This window comes from Eleutherodactylus coqui, chromosome 3 (assembly GCF_035609145.1).
Source record: "Eleutherodactylus coqui strain aEleCoq1 chromosome 3, aEleCoq1.hap1, whole genome shotgun sequence".
In the NCBI taxonomy this organism is placed as follows: domain Eukaryota; kingdom Metazoa; phylum Chordata; class Amphibia; order Anura; family Eleutherodactylidae; genus Eleutherodactylus; species Eleutherodactylus coqui.
The window spans coordinates 135,991,315-136,006,204 of record NC_089839.1 but is presented as its reverse complement, the minus strand read 5'-3'; the positions used below and the strand labels follow the sequence as shown (position 1 = coordinate 136,006,204).

General features: G+C 42.7%; 1 protein-coding gene across 1 annotated transcript in view; it reads right to left on the bottom strand.

Annotated features, from left to right (window-relative positions):
* Nucleotides 1-9,559: 9,559 nt before the first annotated feature.
* Nucleotides 9,560-14,890, bottom strand: part of FNDC1 (fibronectin type III domain containing 1) — a 148,142-nt gene continuing 142,811 nt past the window's right edge. Inside the window, exon 20 of the mRNA XM_066596123.1 lies at nucleotides 9,560-13,243. Within this exon, the coding sequence (XP_066452220.1) occupies nucleotides 13,128-13,243 (116 nt within the window). The 3' untranslated portion in view covers nucleotides 9,560-13,127. The remainder of the gene's footprint in view (nucleotides 13,244-14,890) is intronic.

Below are 14,890 nucleotides of genomic sequence, written 5' to 3'. Positions count from 1 at the left end.
CATATGTACCTCAGGGACCATAAAGCTGTAAACGAGACACCCAGCAAAGCAATATGTCATCAAAAATTTTAAACCTTCCTCTTATCAGCAATGTGTAGATTGTGTTCCTCTCTTTTGTACTTTGTAATTAAATTCCTAAATCTGCTCTTTCTTTTTGAATAACCCTGTACTGTCGAAGATTTAAAAGTTACTGAACCAGGAAAAGTGGTGGTAACCCATAAAGTGTATGTAACAAGCAAATTAATGCAGTGCTGAGGAGATGAGGGGATCCAATTTTATTAATGAAATAAATTAGTTATTGAAGTTAGAGAAGGAAGTGGATATAATGACGGATGCCATTAGTGCATTTGATTAGCTGTGGTCCTTTTCGATTTCTCTGGAGAGTAAATATAAAGTACTCTAAAGCATTGAATATGACTATTGCCAATACATACTTACTATTGTACTGTATAGTGTAGGTTGGTTTCTTTGATGAACTATTTTATGTCTATCAGAACATCCAGGAGGTTTATCAAAATAATGGGAAAATCTAGATGTTTACTAATAACATGTTGGATGACCATTGGTAGTTAATACAGCCTGAATTCAGTTTGAAACAGATTCATACTTGTCCCTCACAGAGTAGACCTAAATATAATAACTAACTTTTATTCAGGATAAATACTTAAAAACACACACATTCAGGGCACAGGTGGCACGTGGTAGGGGCAATGTCACAACTGGTGACTAGATACGCTAATGACAGGATGTTAACAAACAAATATACACACTCAGACAAACTAACTTCAAAGGAAATTGTCTACTCTTTCATGTGTCTATGATGATAAAAATACAACTAGACCTTACAGGAGAGTAGAAAAACCGACCATCTGTAGTGCCTTGGTTCTACGAGGATGCAATAGTCCTTTCAGGGCCACAGTAAAATGTCATTGGCCCTGCTGCGACCCTAGTAGAAACAAAGAGCCCCAGATAAAATGTATCAGACCTCAGATAAGTAATTTTGAGCTTAAATTCAAAAATTCTCAGAACTCAGGTAGGTAGTTGGAACTCTGATTTACATTTATTATATTCTATACGTTTCTCCGCAAATTATGCTGTTCATCAGGAAGTTCCAGAACCAATACTGAGAACCTATTACTGTAAGAGAGACACAAGAGGTCTTCAACTATATAGTCTGATCAAGTCTGAGAGCTTAACTGCAAAAAATATATTGCAGCCAGTATGCGGGACCAATACCCCAAGAGCATGAAACCTAGGAGATTTCCAGACCAACTAGTTCCCTCAGATGTAGTACTCTGGGCCCAGACAGGGTAAAATAGAAAATCTATCTGTAATTTATGAAGCCAGAAAAATGTTCTAGCTTGCTGCACAGGAGCTGTCCACCTAAAATTAGGATCATAGACAGGAGCAGCTTTCAGCCAGAGGCCCTAGCCTATAGTGCAGTAACCTGATCAGCTCAACCCCTGTGCTTGCAAAGATCAGGTTAACTAACTGAGCTAACCTCAGGTTCCCTCAATAGAGGAAGCTTTTTAGTATCTAATCTTCTAGGTAAATGGCGAGTGCGATCGCCCTGTTCAGAGAGTCCTAGATTAAGAAAATAAAATATAGGACCAGTTGTCTTGATGATAGGCCAGGACTCATACTTCTCATGCAATAACTGTCCAAGCCTCTATAGAGATGTTGGTGGGGGATAACACATTCTCAGTCCTTTCCAAAACAGAAAGGAGTAGCTCAATGATGCTCAAATTTAACCTCATCTTCATGCTCCTGAAACCCTGCCTGGAGATAGCGAGCTGCATGGTTAGGGGCGTTATTAGGATGTTCCTGCTGCATGGTTAGGGGCATTATCATCCTGGAAATTCGTATCTCCATCAGGAAGCAACGTCTGCACCATTGGGTGGACTTAATTGGTAAAATGTCAGATTAGTTGCTTGGCAGTCACTCTATCTTTTAAGGTGATAATGGGTACTGCAGAAAACCATGAGATGACTGCCCAAACCATAACAAATCCACCACCATGTTGTTTGTGTCCAGACTGGCAGGATGATGAGCTTCCTTTGGTGTTCACCAGGCGTAAGCACATCCTATGGTGGGAAATAATGTCAAGGAGGATTTGTCTGTCACCGAATCTACACTTTTGGTCACTATTGCGTAGGTGTATGCTGTCCATACCTCTGGATATACCAAGTAAACTGCCAGTTTTATAGACATGCACTCCAACAAGACGGCAAAGTCTAAAAGATTGAACATCCAGTACAATCCATAATGCTAAATGCAGTATTTGGAGGGAACTACTATTGTTTTACTGTTGATTTTAATAGATGCTACACATTAACAACAAATGGGTGAGGGTTCAGAGTCCACATGCATATAATTACTACATGTATTACCAAGAGCATTATCAATCTTGGGTATTTCTATTGTTATGATAAACTCATATATAGAGATAAAATAATGAAGTCTTGAGGGATGAGAGCTGAAGCCCCTCCATCTTGTCTTTTCATAACCACAGTTAATGGACAATACTAACATGATTTTTGTAGTAAAAAGAGTTGAATAAAGTGTCCCCCCAGCTGTCCAGTATCAATCAGCTGACGTTCAGGACACTAGAAAAGCTGAGCTGACATCCTTCCCCCTTACTAGATAGAGATTAGAAGGGTAGATAGATACCAGAGTGACAGATAAAGATATGTGATTAATAGATATGCATTGTTATGTGGAGCTTGTAGTCTGTCAGTCATTTTGTACAGTTTGTAGAAAGAAGGTTTAGATGCCTTTCCGCATATAGGAAAGCGGAGTGCTGTAGGAAGCTGTGAGCAGCAGGCTTCAAAGAGCCTGACACATCTCCCTCAGGGGGTCTTTGATGTCCTACAGCCCCTCTGGAGCCAGAGCCAGCAAATGTTTGTTAGGAAATAAGGAGAGGAAATAGGCTTCACACCTTAGTAGCTCTTTCCCTCCCTTACTGGCCCAAATGGTCGTAACTGACCTGATAACTTTTGGAGGCAAAGTTAACAAAAGAACGTGCCCTTAAGACAAAGGAAAATGTAATTTAAAAACTATGAAAGATCTGTACGTCGCAGCCCGCGGACGAGGATATTTTGTGGAACGTTGCATCCCCGCCAATAAGATGCAGGGATTCCCGCATTTGCACGACACTCAGAAACCGAGGATTGCGTATCTCGGATCAGATGCGTCCAAAACTACTCATGCGTGGGCTCAAAACACACGTAAAATCACAACAGGAAACATCGTTGTCATATTTTCATGGTGGGTCACACCCACACGGAGTTATAAAGGAAATATGTATTTCAGGGAATTATGTGTCCCAAGATAAGCCAGCCCCTAAGGGGGCTGGAAGGAACTAAAGGGGAGTTACCACCGTGAGAGTTTAAAAATCGCACACGGATGTGTGCTCGGGGTCAGCCCCTTGGAGGTCACTATACGTGAGGTCTGGTCCGCAGTTCTGGCGCGACTCCACGCCAAAGAATGGTAACACTCTTCTTTTAATCCCTGTTATTTTACTGTTTGTGATATCATATGTAAGTCTCTTGCCATTTATCTTGTAACATCATTTTCGTATTTTTTCTGTAAATAAGCACTGCTCTTTTCTTTGAGAATTAAACGTCAAATTAATTAGTGAGCCTCGTCCGTGTTAACACGAAACCATATTCTCCGAAGATTGTATTCATAAGTCATAGATCGGGTTCCAATTTACCGTAACCAAATTGGTGGTGGCAGCGTTTTGTATGCAGATTGTAGAGCTCTGGAGTGCGTTAGAACGGATCAGGTGGATGATTTGAGTTTCCGTTTCGCATGCGTGCCGAAGTCGGAGAACGCTAGATACAAATCAGCCTGTATTCTAACGACTGCCAGCTTGCAATACTGCAGAGTGTTTGAGGACCAGAGGCGGGATCGATAGGTATCGTCCCTTCCCCTCTCTCCTCTTGTCCAGTGAGGGACAAATTGTTAATAAGTGCAGGGCCAGGTGGGTTGCTGTAGAGTTGTGGCTGTGGCTCATGGTCGCTTTTCAGGAGTCTGGAAAGTTGGGTACCAGTCACTCCACAACCTAAGAGCCTTTCCTTCCTCGCCCTCGCCCTGCGTACGTGACAAATTGGTGGCAGCGGTGGGATAAGGTTAACACGTTCGTGCCAGGATTAAGCAGTTAGTCCTTGTACGAAAAGAAGCACCCAGTCTTTGCGAAGATTGGTGCCCTTCTTACGAGGTTTCACTCAGTGCTTTTGTGTAAGAGACTTACGATATCCCCAGACAGTCCCCTTCCCTTTCTTCTTGTTTTCTATTCTATCTTTTATTTGGCAAAGCAACTGCGGAAATGGCAACTAGAAGCCAGGCCGCTAAGCTAAAGGGGCAGGTGACCGAGGTGCTGGGAGAAGACGATTGCTCGCACCAAACCACAGCGAACCCCGATACAGAGATGGATTACTCCATCGGAGAAGAGGACTTTGACTTGCCTATCCGAGAGGCTCTACAACAGCTGAGTGCAAAGAACCCTAAGCGGTACATGCAATTTGTTCGCAAGCTGCAAGAAATCGCAGAGCATGAACGCCAGGCAGAGCGAGAAGCCGCAGAACGCCAGGCACAGCGAGAAGCCGCAGAACGCCAGGCACAGCGAGAAGCCGCACAGCAAGAAGCCGCAGAACGCCAAGCTGAGCGTAAGCACAGGCTGCGGATGGCCGAACTTGACGCACAGATTTTAAGAGCACGGTCATGTGAGTCCAACGGCACGAGGAACGTGCAACCACAACGAGATTTCTTCCCTGTTCTAGAGGAAGACGGAGACCTGGACATTTTCCTGAGGGACTTTGAATGGGTCTGCCACCAGTACCAGCTGCCCACCGAGCAATGGGCCAGGTACTTGACCCCAGGGCTTACGGGCAAGGCCCTGGAGGTGCTTATGGAAGTGCCCCAAGAACAGAATGGTGACTACGAGGTCATCAAAGCAGCCCTGATCCGGAAGTGGACCAAGGGACAACCCATCACCCAGTCTGCGGACCTGGGAGATATCATGCTGAAGGAGCAGTTCCTGGAGACTGGTACGGAGGACATCCGCCAGTGTGTTCTGGACTGTGACCCCAAAGCTGCGGATAGCTACGTCGCTGACCAGAGACCGGATCTGCAGGTATCTGAAACCAGCTGGAGAGAGGGTAAGCAGAACAGTGACTCTGACCAACCCTTACCCCTTTTGCCTAGATCGTCAGGGGGGTCTGCTCCCTCTCCACCCTCCAAGTCTCATAGGGAGACACGCCAATGTTTTTCCTGCAACAAAGTGGGCCACGTCAGCGCCACTTGCCCTGACGTGAAGACAGCCCCCTTCTCCAAGCCTCCTGAGCCTGCCGCAGGTATTATCCGGGCAGGTGGGGGTAGTAGAAAGGACACTGGCAACCTGCAAATCATCGCTGTAGGAAAGACGGTGACTGTGGAGCTGCATGATACTGATGCAGAGATGACCATCATGCTCACTGAACTGGTGTCCCCCACGGACATGATTCCTGAAAGGACTGTGACTGTGATGGAAATTGGGGACACCCACCCTACCCTGCCTATGATCCGGGTGGATCCCGATATGGGTGCAGGGAGGGATTTGCGGGAGGTGGAGGTATCTGATGACCTGCCTGCCAATGTTTTGCTAAGATCTGATGAAATGCACAAGTATGAAGTCATTGTTGCTATGAATAAAAATGTTGATGTCATATGTGTTCCTGCGGAGGTTGGTGATGCTCTTGAATGGTGTAGCAGTGGCAGCGATGACGCGATGTGCACCACTCTTGAGCTCACTGAACTGACGCAGCCTAATAATGTTGAGGTGTCCTGTGACACTGTGGTCCTCAGTGATGTCACAACTATGTGTGATGTCACAGAGGATTCCCCCATATCTCTGGTAATAAGTATGGACAGTGGTCCAAGAAATAACAGCAATGTGAATTGTGCTCGGTCAGAGCCTGCACGTACCATCGCATGGTGTGATGCGGCAGGTGAAAGCCAACCAGTAAACAATGCTGACCCAGAAGTATGCCTGGCTGGATTGAAAGAGGTGGTATTCCCCCAAAATCCAGCTGACATACTGTCTGACCCCAGTGGGGTCCTGTACTTGACATCGACCCTGGCTGCTCCCAGCCAGGAGTTCCAGGCCGCTGGGCATTCTGATGCCAGCTTGGGGGTGTTGAGGGACCTCACGAGGGAACCTCTCTCTGTGCCCGATGAAGGTAATATCCATGTGGATCTGCTATCCACCCCGCTGGTGGACGGATCCATCAGGGACACAGATCACAGCCTGCAGCTTTCTGGGGACCAGCGGTCCCAGCTTCAGGAAGGCCTACTCCCCTTCATGTCTGCTTTCACTAGGAAACCAGGGGTGGCCCAGTTGACAGTTCACCAGGTGAACACTGGAAGCCATCCCCCGGGTAGGCAGTCTGCCTACCAAGTCTCCCCAGAGGTGCAGGCAGATATGAAGTGGGACAATGAGGAGATGTTGCACCTGGACATCTTCCAGAAGCCCCAGAGTGCATGGGCCTCTTCTGTAGTCCGGGAGCCAAAGGAGGACCGGACAACCCGGTTCTGTCTGGACTACAAGTTGAACGTCATCACTGTGTCTGAAGCTTATGCGATGCCCCGCCTCGCTGAGCTATTGGACTGGCTGGCCAAGGCCCAATACATAACTATCATGGATCTGCACCAAAGGTTTTGGCAGATACCTGAGACAAAAGAGCATCAACTACAGTTGGTCAGCTGGACCACCAATTGGGAGTGTTCCTTTTCATCCCTGAAGGCTGCTCTGTCCCAGCAGAGCGGAGTAGAGGTGGGTTTCGTAGGCGATCTGTGGGATCAACCTACTACACCCACTCTAAAAAGGGGAGGTGTAGTAAAAAGAGTTGAATAAAGTGTCCCCCCAGCTGTCCAGTATCAATCAGCTGACGTTCAGGACACTAGAAAAGCTGAGCTGACATCCTTCCCCCTTACTAGATAGAGATTAGAAGGGTAGATAGATACCAGAGTGACAGATAAAGATATGTGATTAATAGATATGCATTGTTATGTGGAGCTTGTAGTCTGTCAGTCATTTTGTACAGTTTGTAGAAAGAAGGTTTAGATGCCTTTCCGCATATAGGAAAGCGGAGTGCTGTAGGAAGCTGTGAGCAGCAGGCTTCAAAGAGCCTGACACATCTCCCTCAGGGGGTCTTTGATGTCCTACAGCCCCTCTGGAGCCAGAGCCAGCAAATGTTTGTTAGGAAATAAGGAGAGGAAATAGGCTTCACACCTTAGTAGCTCTTTCCCTCCCTTACTGGCCCAAATGGTCGTAACTGACCTGATAACTTTTGGAGGCAAAGTTAACAAAAGAACGTGCCCTTAAGACAAAGGAAAATGTAATTTAAAAACTATGAAAGATCTGTACGTCGCAGCCCGCGGACGAGGATATTTTGTGGAACGTTGCATCCCCGCCAATAAGATGCAGGGATTCCCGCATTTGCACGACACTCAGAAACCGAGGATTGCGTATCTCGGATCAGATGCGTCCAAAACTACTCATGCGTGGGCTCAAAACACACGTAAAATCACAACAGGAAACATCGTTGTCATATTTTCATGGTGGGTCACACCCACACGGAGTTATAAAGGAAATATGTATTTCAGGGAATTATGTGTCCCAAGATAAGCCAGCCCCTAAGGGGGCTGGAAGGAACTAAAGGGGAGTTACCACCGTGAGAGTTTAAAAATCGCACACGGATGTGTGCTCGGGGTCAGCCCCTTGGAGGTCACTATACGTGAGGTCTGGTCCGCAGTTCTGGCGCGACTCCACGCCAAAGAATGGTAACACTCTTCTTTTAATCCCTGTTATTTTACTGTTTGTGATATCATATGTAAGTCTCTTGCCATTTATCTTGTAACATCATTTTCGTATTTTTTCTGTAAATAAGCACTGCTCTTTTCTTTGAGAATTAAACGTCAAATTAATTAGTGAGCCTCGTCCGTGTTAACACGAAACCATATTCTCCGAAGATTGTATTCATAAGTCATAGATCGGGTTCCAATTTACCGTAACCAAATTGGTGGTGGCAGCGTTTTGTATGCAGATTGTAGAGCTCTGGAGTGCGTTAGAACGGATCAGGTGGATGATTTGAGTTTCCGTTTCGCATGCGTGCCGAAGTCGGAGAACGCTAGATACAAATCAGCCTGTATTCTAACGACTGCCAGCTTGCAATACTGCAGAGTGTTTGAGGACCAGAGGCGGGATCGATAGGTATCGTCCCTTCCCCTCTCTCCTCTTGTCCAGTGAGGGACAAATTGTTAATAAGTGCAGGGCCAGGTGGGTTGCTGTAGAGTTGTGGCTGTGGCTCATGGTCGCTTTTCAGGAGTCTGGAAAGTTGGGTACCAGTCACTCCACAACCTAAGAGCCTTTCCTTCCTCGCCCTCGCCCTGCGTACGTGACAATTTTTACTAACACTCACATGATGATCTCAGCACAAGACAAAATCCTAACCTGCTGACCATGACCACTGTGCAGCTGGCATCCTGTTTACTGTACTTTGGTTTCGGGTGAAACTCAATCATAAGCATTTTCGCCTCAAACACTGTAATCTCTAAAAATATATTGGAAATTCCAGATTGTCGAGAATACACGTATACTTTTTGGCATAAAGCCTTCAGATCTTTGAAATGGTATATAAACTATAGGTTCCGCAATTAAAATCAGAAACTTCTTTGCACACAGCCTGTTGTCCGTGTCGCATTGATTTCTCCAAGCCGGCTTGATATTCTGCTAATTTGGCAATCGGTAACATATTGGAAGGAGACCCTTAGATTTCCCCGACAATTTCTGGTGCCCAACGTGGGGCCCTTGAGGACGCAAGATTTTGTGCGGCACCCCGGCTTCCGACCATTGAGCAGGACAAGGTGTCTAGAACTACAGATCTTTAAAACAGCGCTGTAAGGTAAGACCATTGTCTTGCTATCACTATCTGTGCTTTTAGGACTACCTTTTCCTCTGTTGGGGGGTAGGTGTGCATGCCTCTCTTCTAATATCTCAGGGCTATAAAGAACACCAGTTGTTATAGGCAGATATGTTACTGATTGAAGTTGAGATTTTCTTAATTGCTGTTGGTATAACACTGTGGATTGAACTGTTTACTTGGCTGCTTGTCCGTATATGGCAGAAGGCACAGGGTGGTAATATTGAGCCATTTAACCCGCTAACTGATCTCTGAAGGTGAGCACAGCTAGTGATAACCGAGGACGCTCCCTAATTCATCTGCAGAATCCTTAGCTCTTTGTCAGATAAAGCTAAAAAGAGCAGCTCTAGAGGATCTGTCATGTCCTGCATGACATAGACAAACTACAGTATTGCTCTAAATGGATACTGTAATGCCTAATTTCCCCTATGGTGGCAATGCAGGGAAATTGGACACTTCCTGACAAGTTTCACCAAAAATGTCAAAGAACAGATCAAACAAGTAAAGATTGTCCTAAGAACAATAAGTTCTGCATATGTTATTTTTCACTCTTATGCATAAATTTCCATAGTCATACAGTGAAAGACCACTAGGAATCATTTTATATAACATACATTTATTTTCAAAAATGTATAAAAAACAAACATTACTGTGCATGAAGTGAACTGGGTTGTCTAATCCCTGAAAACAGACAGGCTGCTTAAGAATTACATTTTCCAATATGTGTCATAGCACCATCAAGTAGGTTGTAATTGTAGTCAATTCTGAAGCACCAATATAAGCAGTTAGAAATGTACAAAAGAGGTAACTAACTAATGTTTCCAAAAGAATCAACCTTCCTAAAATGTTGAAATGATGATAGTATGTTTTATTGCATAAGGCCATGTGTACTTCCTTCTGATTTCTGTTCCATGCAACACATATAGTACTACAAATAATATATCCTTTAGGTTAGTCTTTTATACATTATGCTATACAATATGTATTACAACAGGGGCACTGGTTCCCCTTTTCAAACGTAGGGGTTTATCTATAATTTTAACAAAGTATAATAACTATTAAATAAATGATAAAGTGATTGTAGTAAAGTGAGAGCAGTGACTCCATTAGGTCTGATTGTGGCACTGCTGACCTTCCTCAAGCAGAATCATATTCTGTAAGAAAAGGACTGGTGGTTTAATGGGCTGCTAAATATTTCATGACCTTCTCTTTACTGATAACTTGTATTCTTTCTCAGCAACTAAAAATTATTATGCACTGATATTCAGGAATACAAAGGTAGAAACGTTTTTGATTAGGATGTTCCTAGCCTAGTTTTCTAAGTCTGTTTTTGGTGGTCCCCTGATTGCCAGACATGTAGATGAATTTATTAGGAACTGTCTATTTTGGGATCCCGTAGCTCCTTCACGCGGGTCTCAAAACAATGTTATCCAGAATAGAGAACCAGATAAAAAAAATAGCACCTTCAATGCAGATTAAAGCACATGTGCAAGATATAATAACAGTGCAATAATTATTTACTAAAAGGGTTTTGTTTGTGTAATGATTCTCAGGAAAAATTGCAATGTATGGACTGAAGAGTACCATGACAGCTCAGAACAAAAATAGAGAATCAGGTGTCTTGCTATGAATAATGGGAAAATTCTCCAGCTCTAAACCATACGTTTCACAGAAAAACAATGATAAAGCGTGCCTACAAGCTTGCACATACAAATAAGGCACAGCTGACTTGGCATAGTGCACAAAACGAGGGGTATTAAGAACTACTAAAATAAAGTTATCTAATATAAAGTTAATTTGTGGCAAAGTTGCGGTATACCTCAACTCGCAAGCAACCACAATATATGGGAAGAATGTTATAAAGAGGAGTGTGATCATCACTATATGTTGTGGTAATGCCACGATTTTAGCACAAATCTATTTCTAGCGATATTTGTATATATTTTATGAAAGGTATTACTGGTTTTGTATTGAATGCTACTTTTTACTTTAGGTTTTGTGGTAAAGCTCCAATTAGAGCAAGTCTCTGAAAGATCTGCAATGTGATTGTCTAATTAAAATTATAGCATTAAGTTCTTGAAAACCCTAAACATACCAAAAAGTTCAATAATAGAAGCTACTTAGCAGTTCATTTAACAGAATGAAGCAAATGAACTGGACCGTTTAACTCTGATATATTGGTAAAACCATGGCATGGGAAAGAATTAAGTCTCCTCAGACAGTTGCAACATTTCTTTTTATTAATAACAATTTAACTGATTTCAAATCCAGTTTGAAATCGGAAAACATATTTGTTATAATTAAATCTATGCGATTGCTCATATATTAACATAAAATTAACACTTGCAATAAAGCATGCTTTGTCTGAGGTTTATAAATTACATAACTCTTTAGAATGCTGGATTAACAGCAGTTATAAATGCACCCACATACAGTTGTAGGTATCTACCGTATGTGTTGCCAAAAATGTTGGGGTATCATTTATTTTCTAGTGACCTAACTCACAATTATACTGTGTTAGCAGTAAACTACAATACAGAGGTACGCACCTTTGACAATTACCTTCTTGAAGCAGCACCTTGATGATAAAGAGATTGCAGAGCTTCGTCAACTGCTACTTTTAATGGTCAGTTGTTATTGGAAATTTATTAACACTGAATAGTCAGTAATACTTGGATTATACAGAATAACAGCCACTCCTTTCAGTGGCTCTTTACTTTGGCTAATAGAGAGTTCACCCAAGCAGCGGATTCATCCTTCTGATGTCTAGAATAACTAAAAGTGTAAAATCCCTTTAAATGACAAACTGATGTCTGCTACCCCATATCAAATGTAATATTGGTAGTATAATGTTAATTGATTTATCCACTAGTTTATCACTGTTGCAAATTCCATTATCCTTATATTACACTGATACCGATAAGGAATTTTGCTCTGTTGACCATCTACTTAAGTTTGACTGGATTGTATGTTACAACTTACCAATGGAAACAGGATATAAAAAATGTGCTCTTGCTTGTGTCAGTGAATTAATTATGCAATTTCCTTCTATCTCCTAAAGAGCTGTTGGCTGTTCCATGAGGATAACCCCTGTCCATATGCCTTATTAGCAAATATTGCCATCATAGAAGGAGATCCCCTGGCTCAGGACCTCAGGATAGTCTATAAGTCCCAGCTGAAACATTACCAAGCAATGGCTCTCTCACTTGAGCCATCCATGGATTACTGAATAACCGCCATGTGAGACAGCAGGGAAAATGTCTAGCTAGCTATGGCTACCTTGACACAATCAATTACCCCCTCATTAAAGGGATGATGAGACAAGTCCTTTAAGCGCATGTGACCTCTGCATATTTTGTCATAGTTGAATTGTACAACTGCTTTCTCAACCCTTTAATGTCTTAGGGAAGGCAGTCTAACTTGCCCAACAAAAGTGTTTGATGAACCTAGCAAACAGAATCCAAATCAGAATTCACAGTTGATGCTGATGTAGAATGGACAGAAAATATTGGGAAATGCTACATTAATGTTTATGAAGCATTAGTCAGCTGTGGGTACTGTCAAATTCATCATAAATTTTGATTCCACGCATTAACAGAATATACCACCCAGGTAGAGAAGAAGAAGCAATGTTCTTGTATGCTGAGACATCAGGGGTAAGCTCCAACAAGTGTTTGCTTAAAAGCAGGCTGTCCTATATCACATAATAAGTAGTAATATGCTGTAAGCGTGATTGCAATGTGTATTTCTGAAGTGCACAGTGTTCTGCCAGTGGTTATTGATGTAGGCCATTTCCATTCAGAACAACAGCGGAGGTCTGACTTACAAGTAAGCACGCACAGCAAGCTTAGGTCATTCTTGCAAGTTATTGGTTATTCCAAGTATACTTTGTTTTCAGGGAATCACTGAAGGTGGCCTATGTGGGCCGCAATAGATCATGATAGCAGAGTCTAACTTGGCTTCTAAGACCACTTAGAAGCAGCACCACGTTTAGTTTCACACAGTGTTCTTGTTTTCTTTTGAAGCTTGTAGATTTATTGTGCTCTTTGTCCAATAGTAAATTCCATCTGCGTGCCACCAATCCTTTTACATACAAGTCCATCAAATGGCACCAAATTTAGTAGGAAATATTCTGTGAAACTTTGGAATACTATTTTCAAGGAATTACCATTTACCAGGAATGGGTACTCCACATTCATACCAGCCAACATAATTATTAGGAGTTCCATAGCCTATTTGTCCAAACATCACAGGCTCCTGTGTGTAATGGCGATAATAACCTACAAATATATAAAAGTATTAGCCTTCTGCAGAATGCTTCTGAAAGATGAAAAAGCAATTACAGACACAGCACCAATACATAGTAAAATTTATTGCTTAACCAACATATTTTAAGAGGATACAGTTCTACCAGACATTTGCTAAAACAGATGTAGTTGAATCTGTAATTTAAAGTGGCGCTGTTATTACTTTTTCCCTATGAAACACAGGCAGAGTGTTCAGGTCTTCGAAATAAGGATATGCATGATCTCTATTCATTATTTTAAATGATTCTATAGAGCAGATCAGAAGCCTTAAACTGGGGCATACATAGCTGATAACAAAGACAATAATGAGACCCCTTTCAGGTCCTTCTTGACCCTATTACACCTCCAGCCACTCAGGATAAGAAGTCCTGGTGCCCCTTCCCATTTATGTACTATAGTTCTAGTATATTTCCCACGTACTAGTTTGTTGCAGCACCCATTAAGTCCTTCTCTGTCAGGTAAGTATGTTCTTGTTATTAAAAGCTCTGTTTCAGGTTGGGTTACTGCTGCAATCTTTGTTATGTTTTAAAGCTAAGAATATTATTATATATTGAAGTTTTCACATCAGCCCATGCTGCTAATGGTTATATCTCAGCCAAGATCATCAGATTCCTGGCTTTTTAGACTATTTAGAAACAGAATCGTGTTTATAGCCCCTTTCAGTCAGATCTCACCTCAGTCTATGTGGAAGAAAGAAGGGGCAGAGGGGCACATGTTGACAAGCTGAATGGACAGAAAGGGGATCTGTGATCTTTTTCCTATTTCTGTAAAAAGACTTTAGGAGTAGGGATAATTATTGGAATAATCGGTCGTCCCGATTGTACAAAAATTATTGGGAATCAGGATGGCCAATTTCAATTCCTATTAAAGTCAATGGAAGTAAAAATAGAAGTATAGAGGAGGAAGATCAGGAAGAGGAAGAAGAGGAGGAAAAAGAGACTGATAGTATAAATCCAAAGGTAGGGAAGGGGGCTTCACAACATTCCTTCCATCCATTACTAACCCCAGCTATTCTTCATGGATGGTGGGACCAGTTGAAGACACTTTTAGGCCTGATCCTAAGGAATGTAGATCATAAGTGCTTTTCTGAGGCAGTGCTTGTAGGACTGTCACATAGATCACAAAAAAACATCAGATCATTGGGTGGTCACCCTCCTTGATTCCGTTTACGAGGCCAAAATGAGAAAACTCATTCCGGCAGTCAAGAGGGACCTAAAAGCGCAGCAGCATCAGGACAGATTGTTAAGCAGCTTGAGCAGAGCATTTTCTTATGGCTGCAGTGATGCATCCCCAATGAATCACAGATCTGTGGTTCATGGTAGACAAGCAGGAAGTCCATCGTGGCCTGCAGCAGTAGCACAGTGTAGGACAGACAGTCACAGGCAGTACTTATCCATACTAGTCCAGTTAGCTCCTAGAGCAATAAACTCAAACATGGCGTAGGCTTGTTTGACTTCTGGGTGTCTAAGCTGGATGAGTGGCCAGAGCTTGCACAACAGCTGTCCTTTGGAGAAGGCCCATGCTTAAGTGTTCACCTGGTAGAATATGTACTTGGAAAATTTATGACATTGCTTTAAAACAAATACCACACCTGTTGTCTTCCTTGACACAATTTTTGAT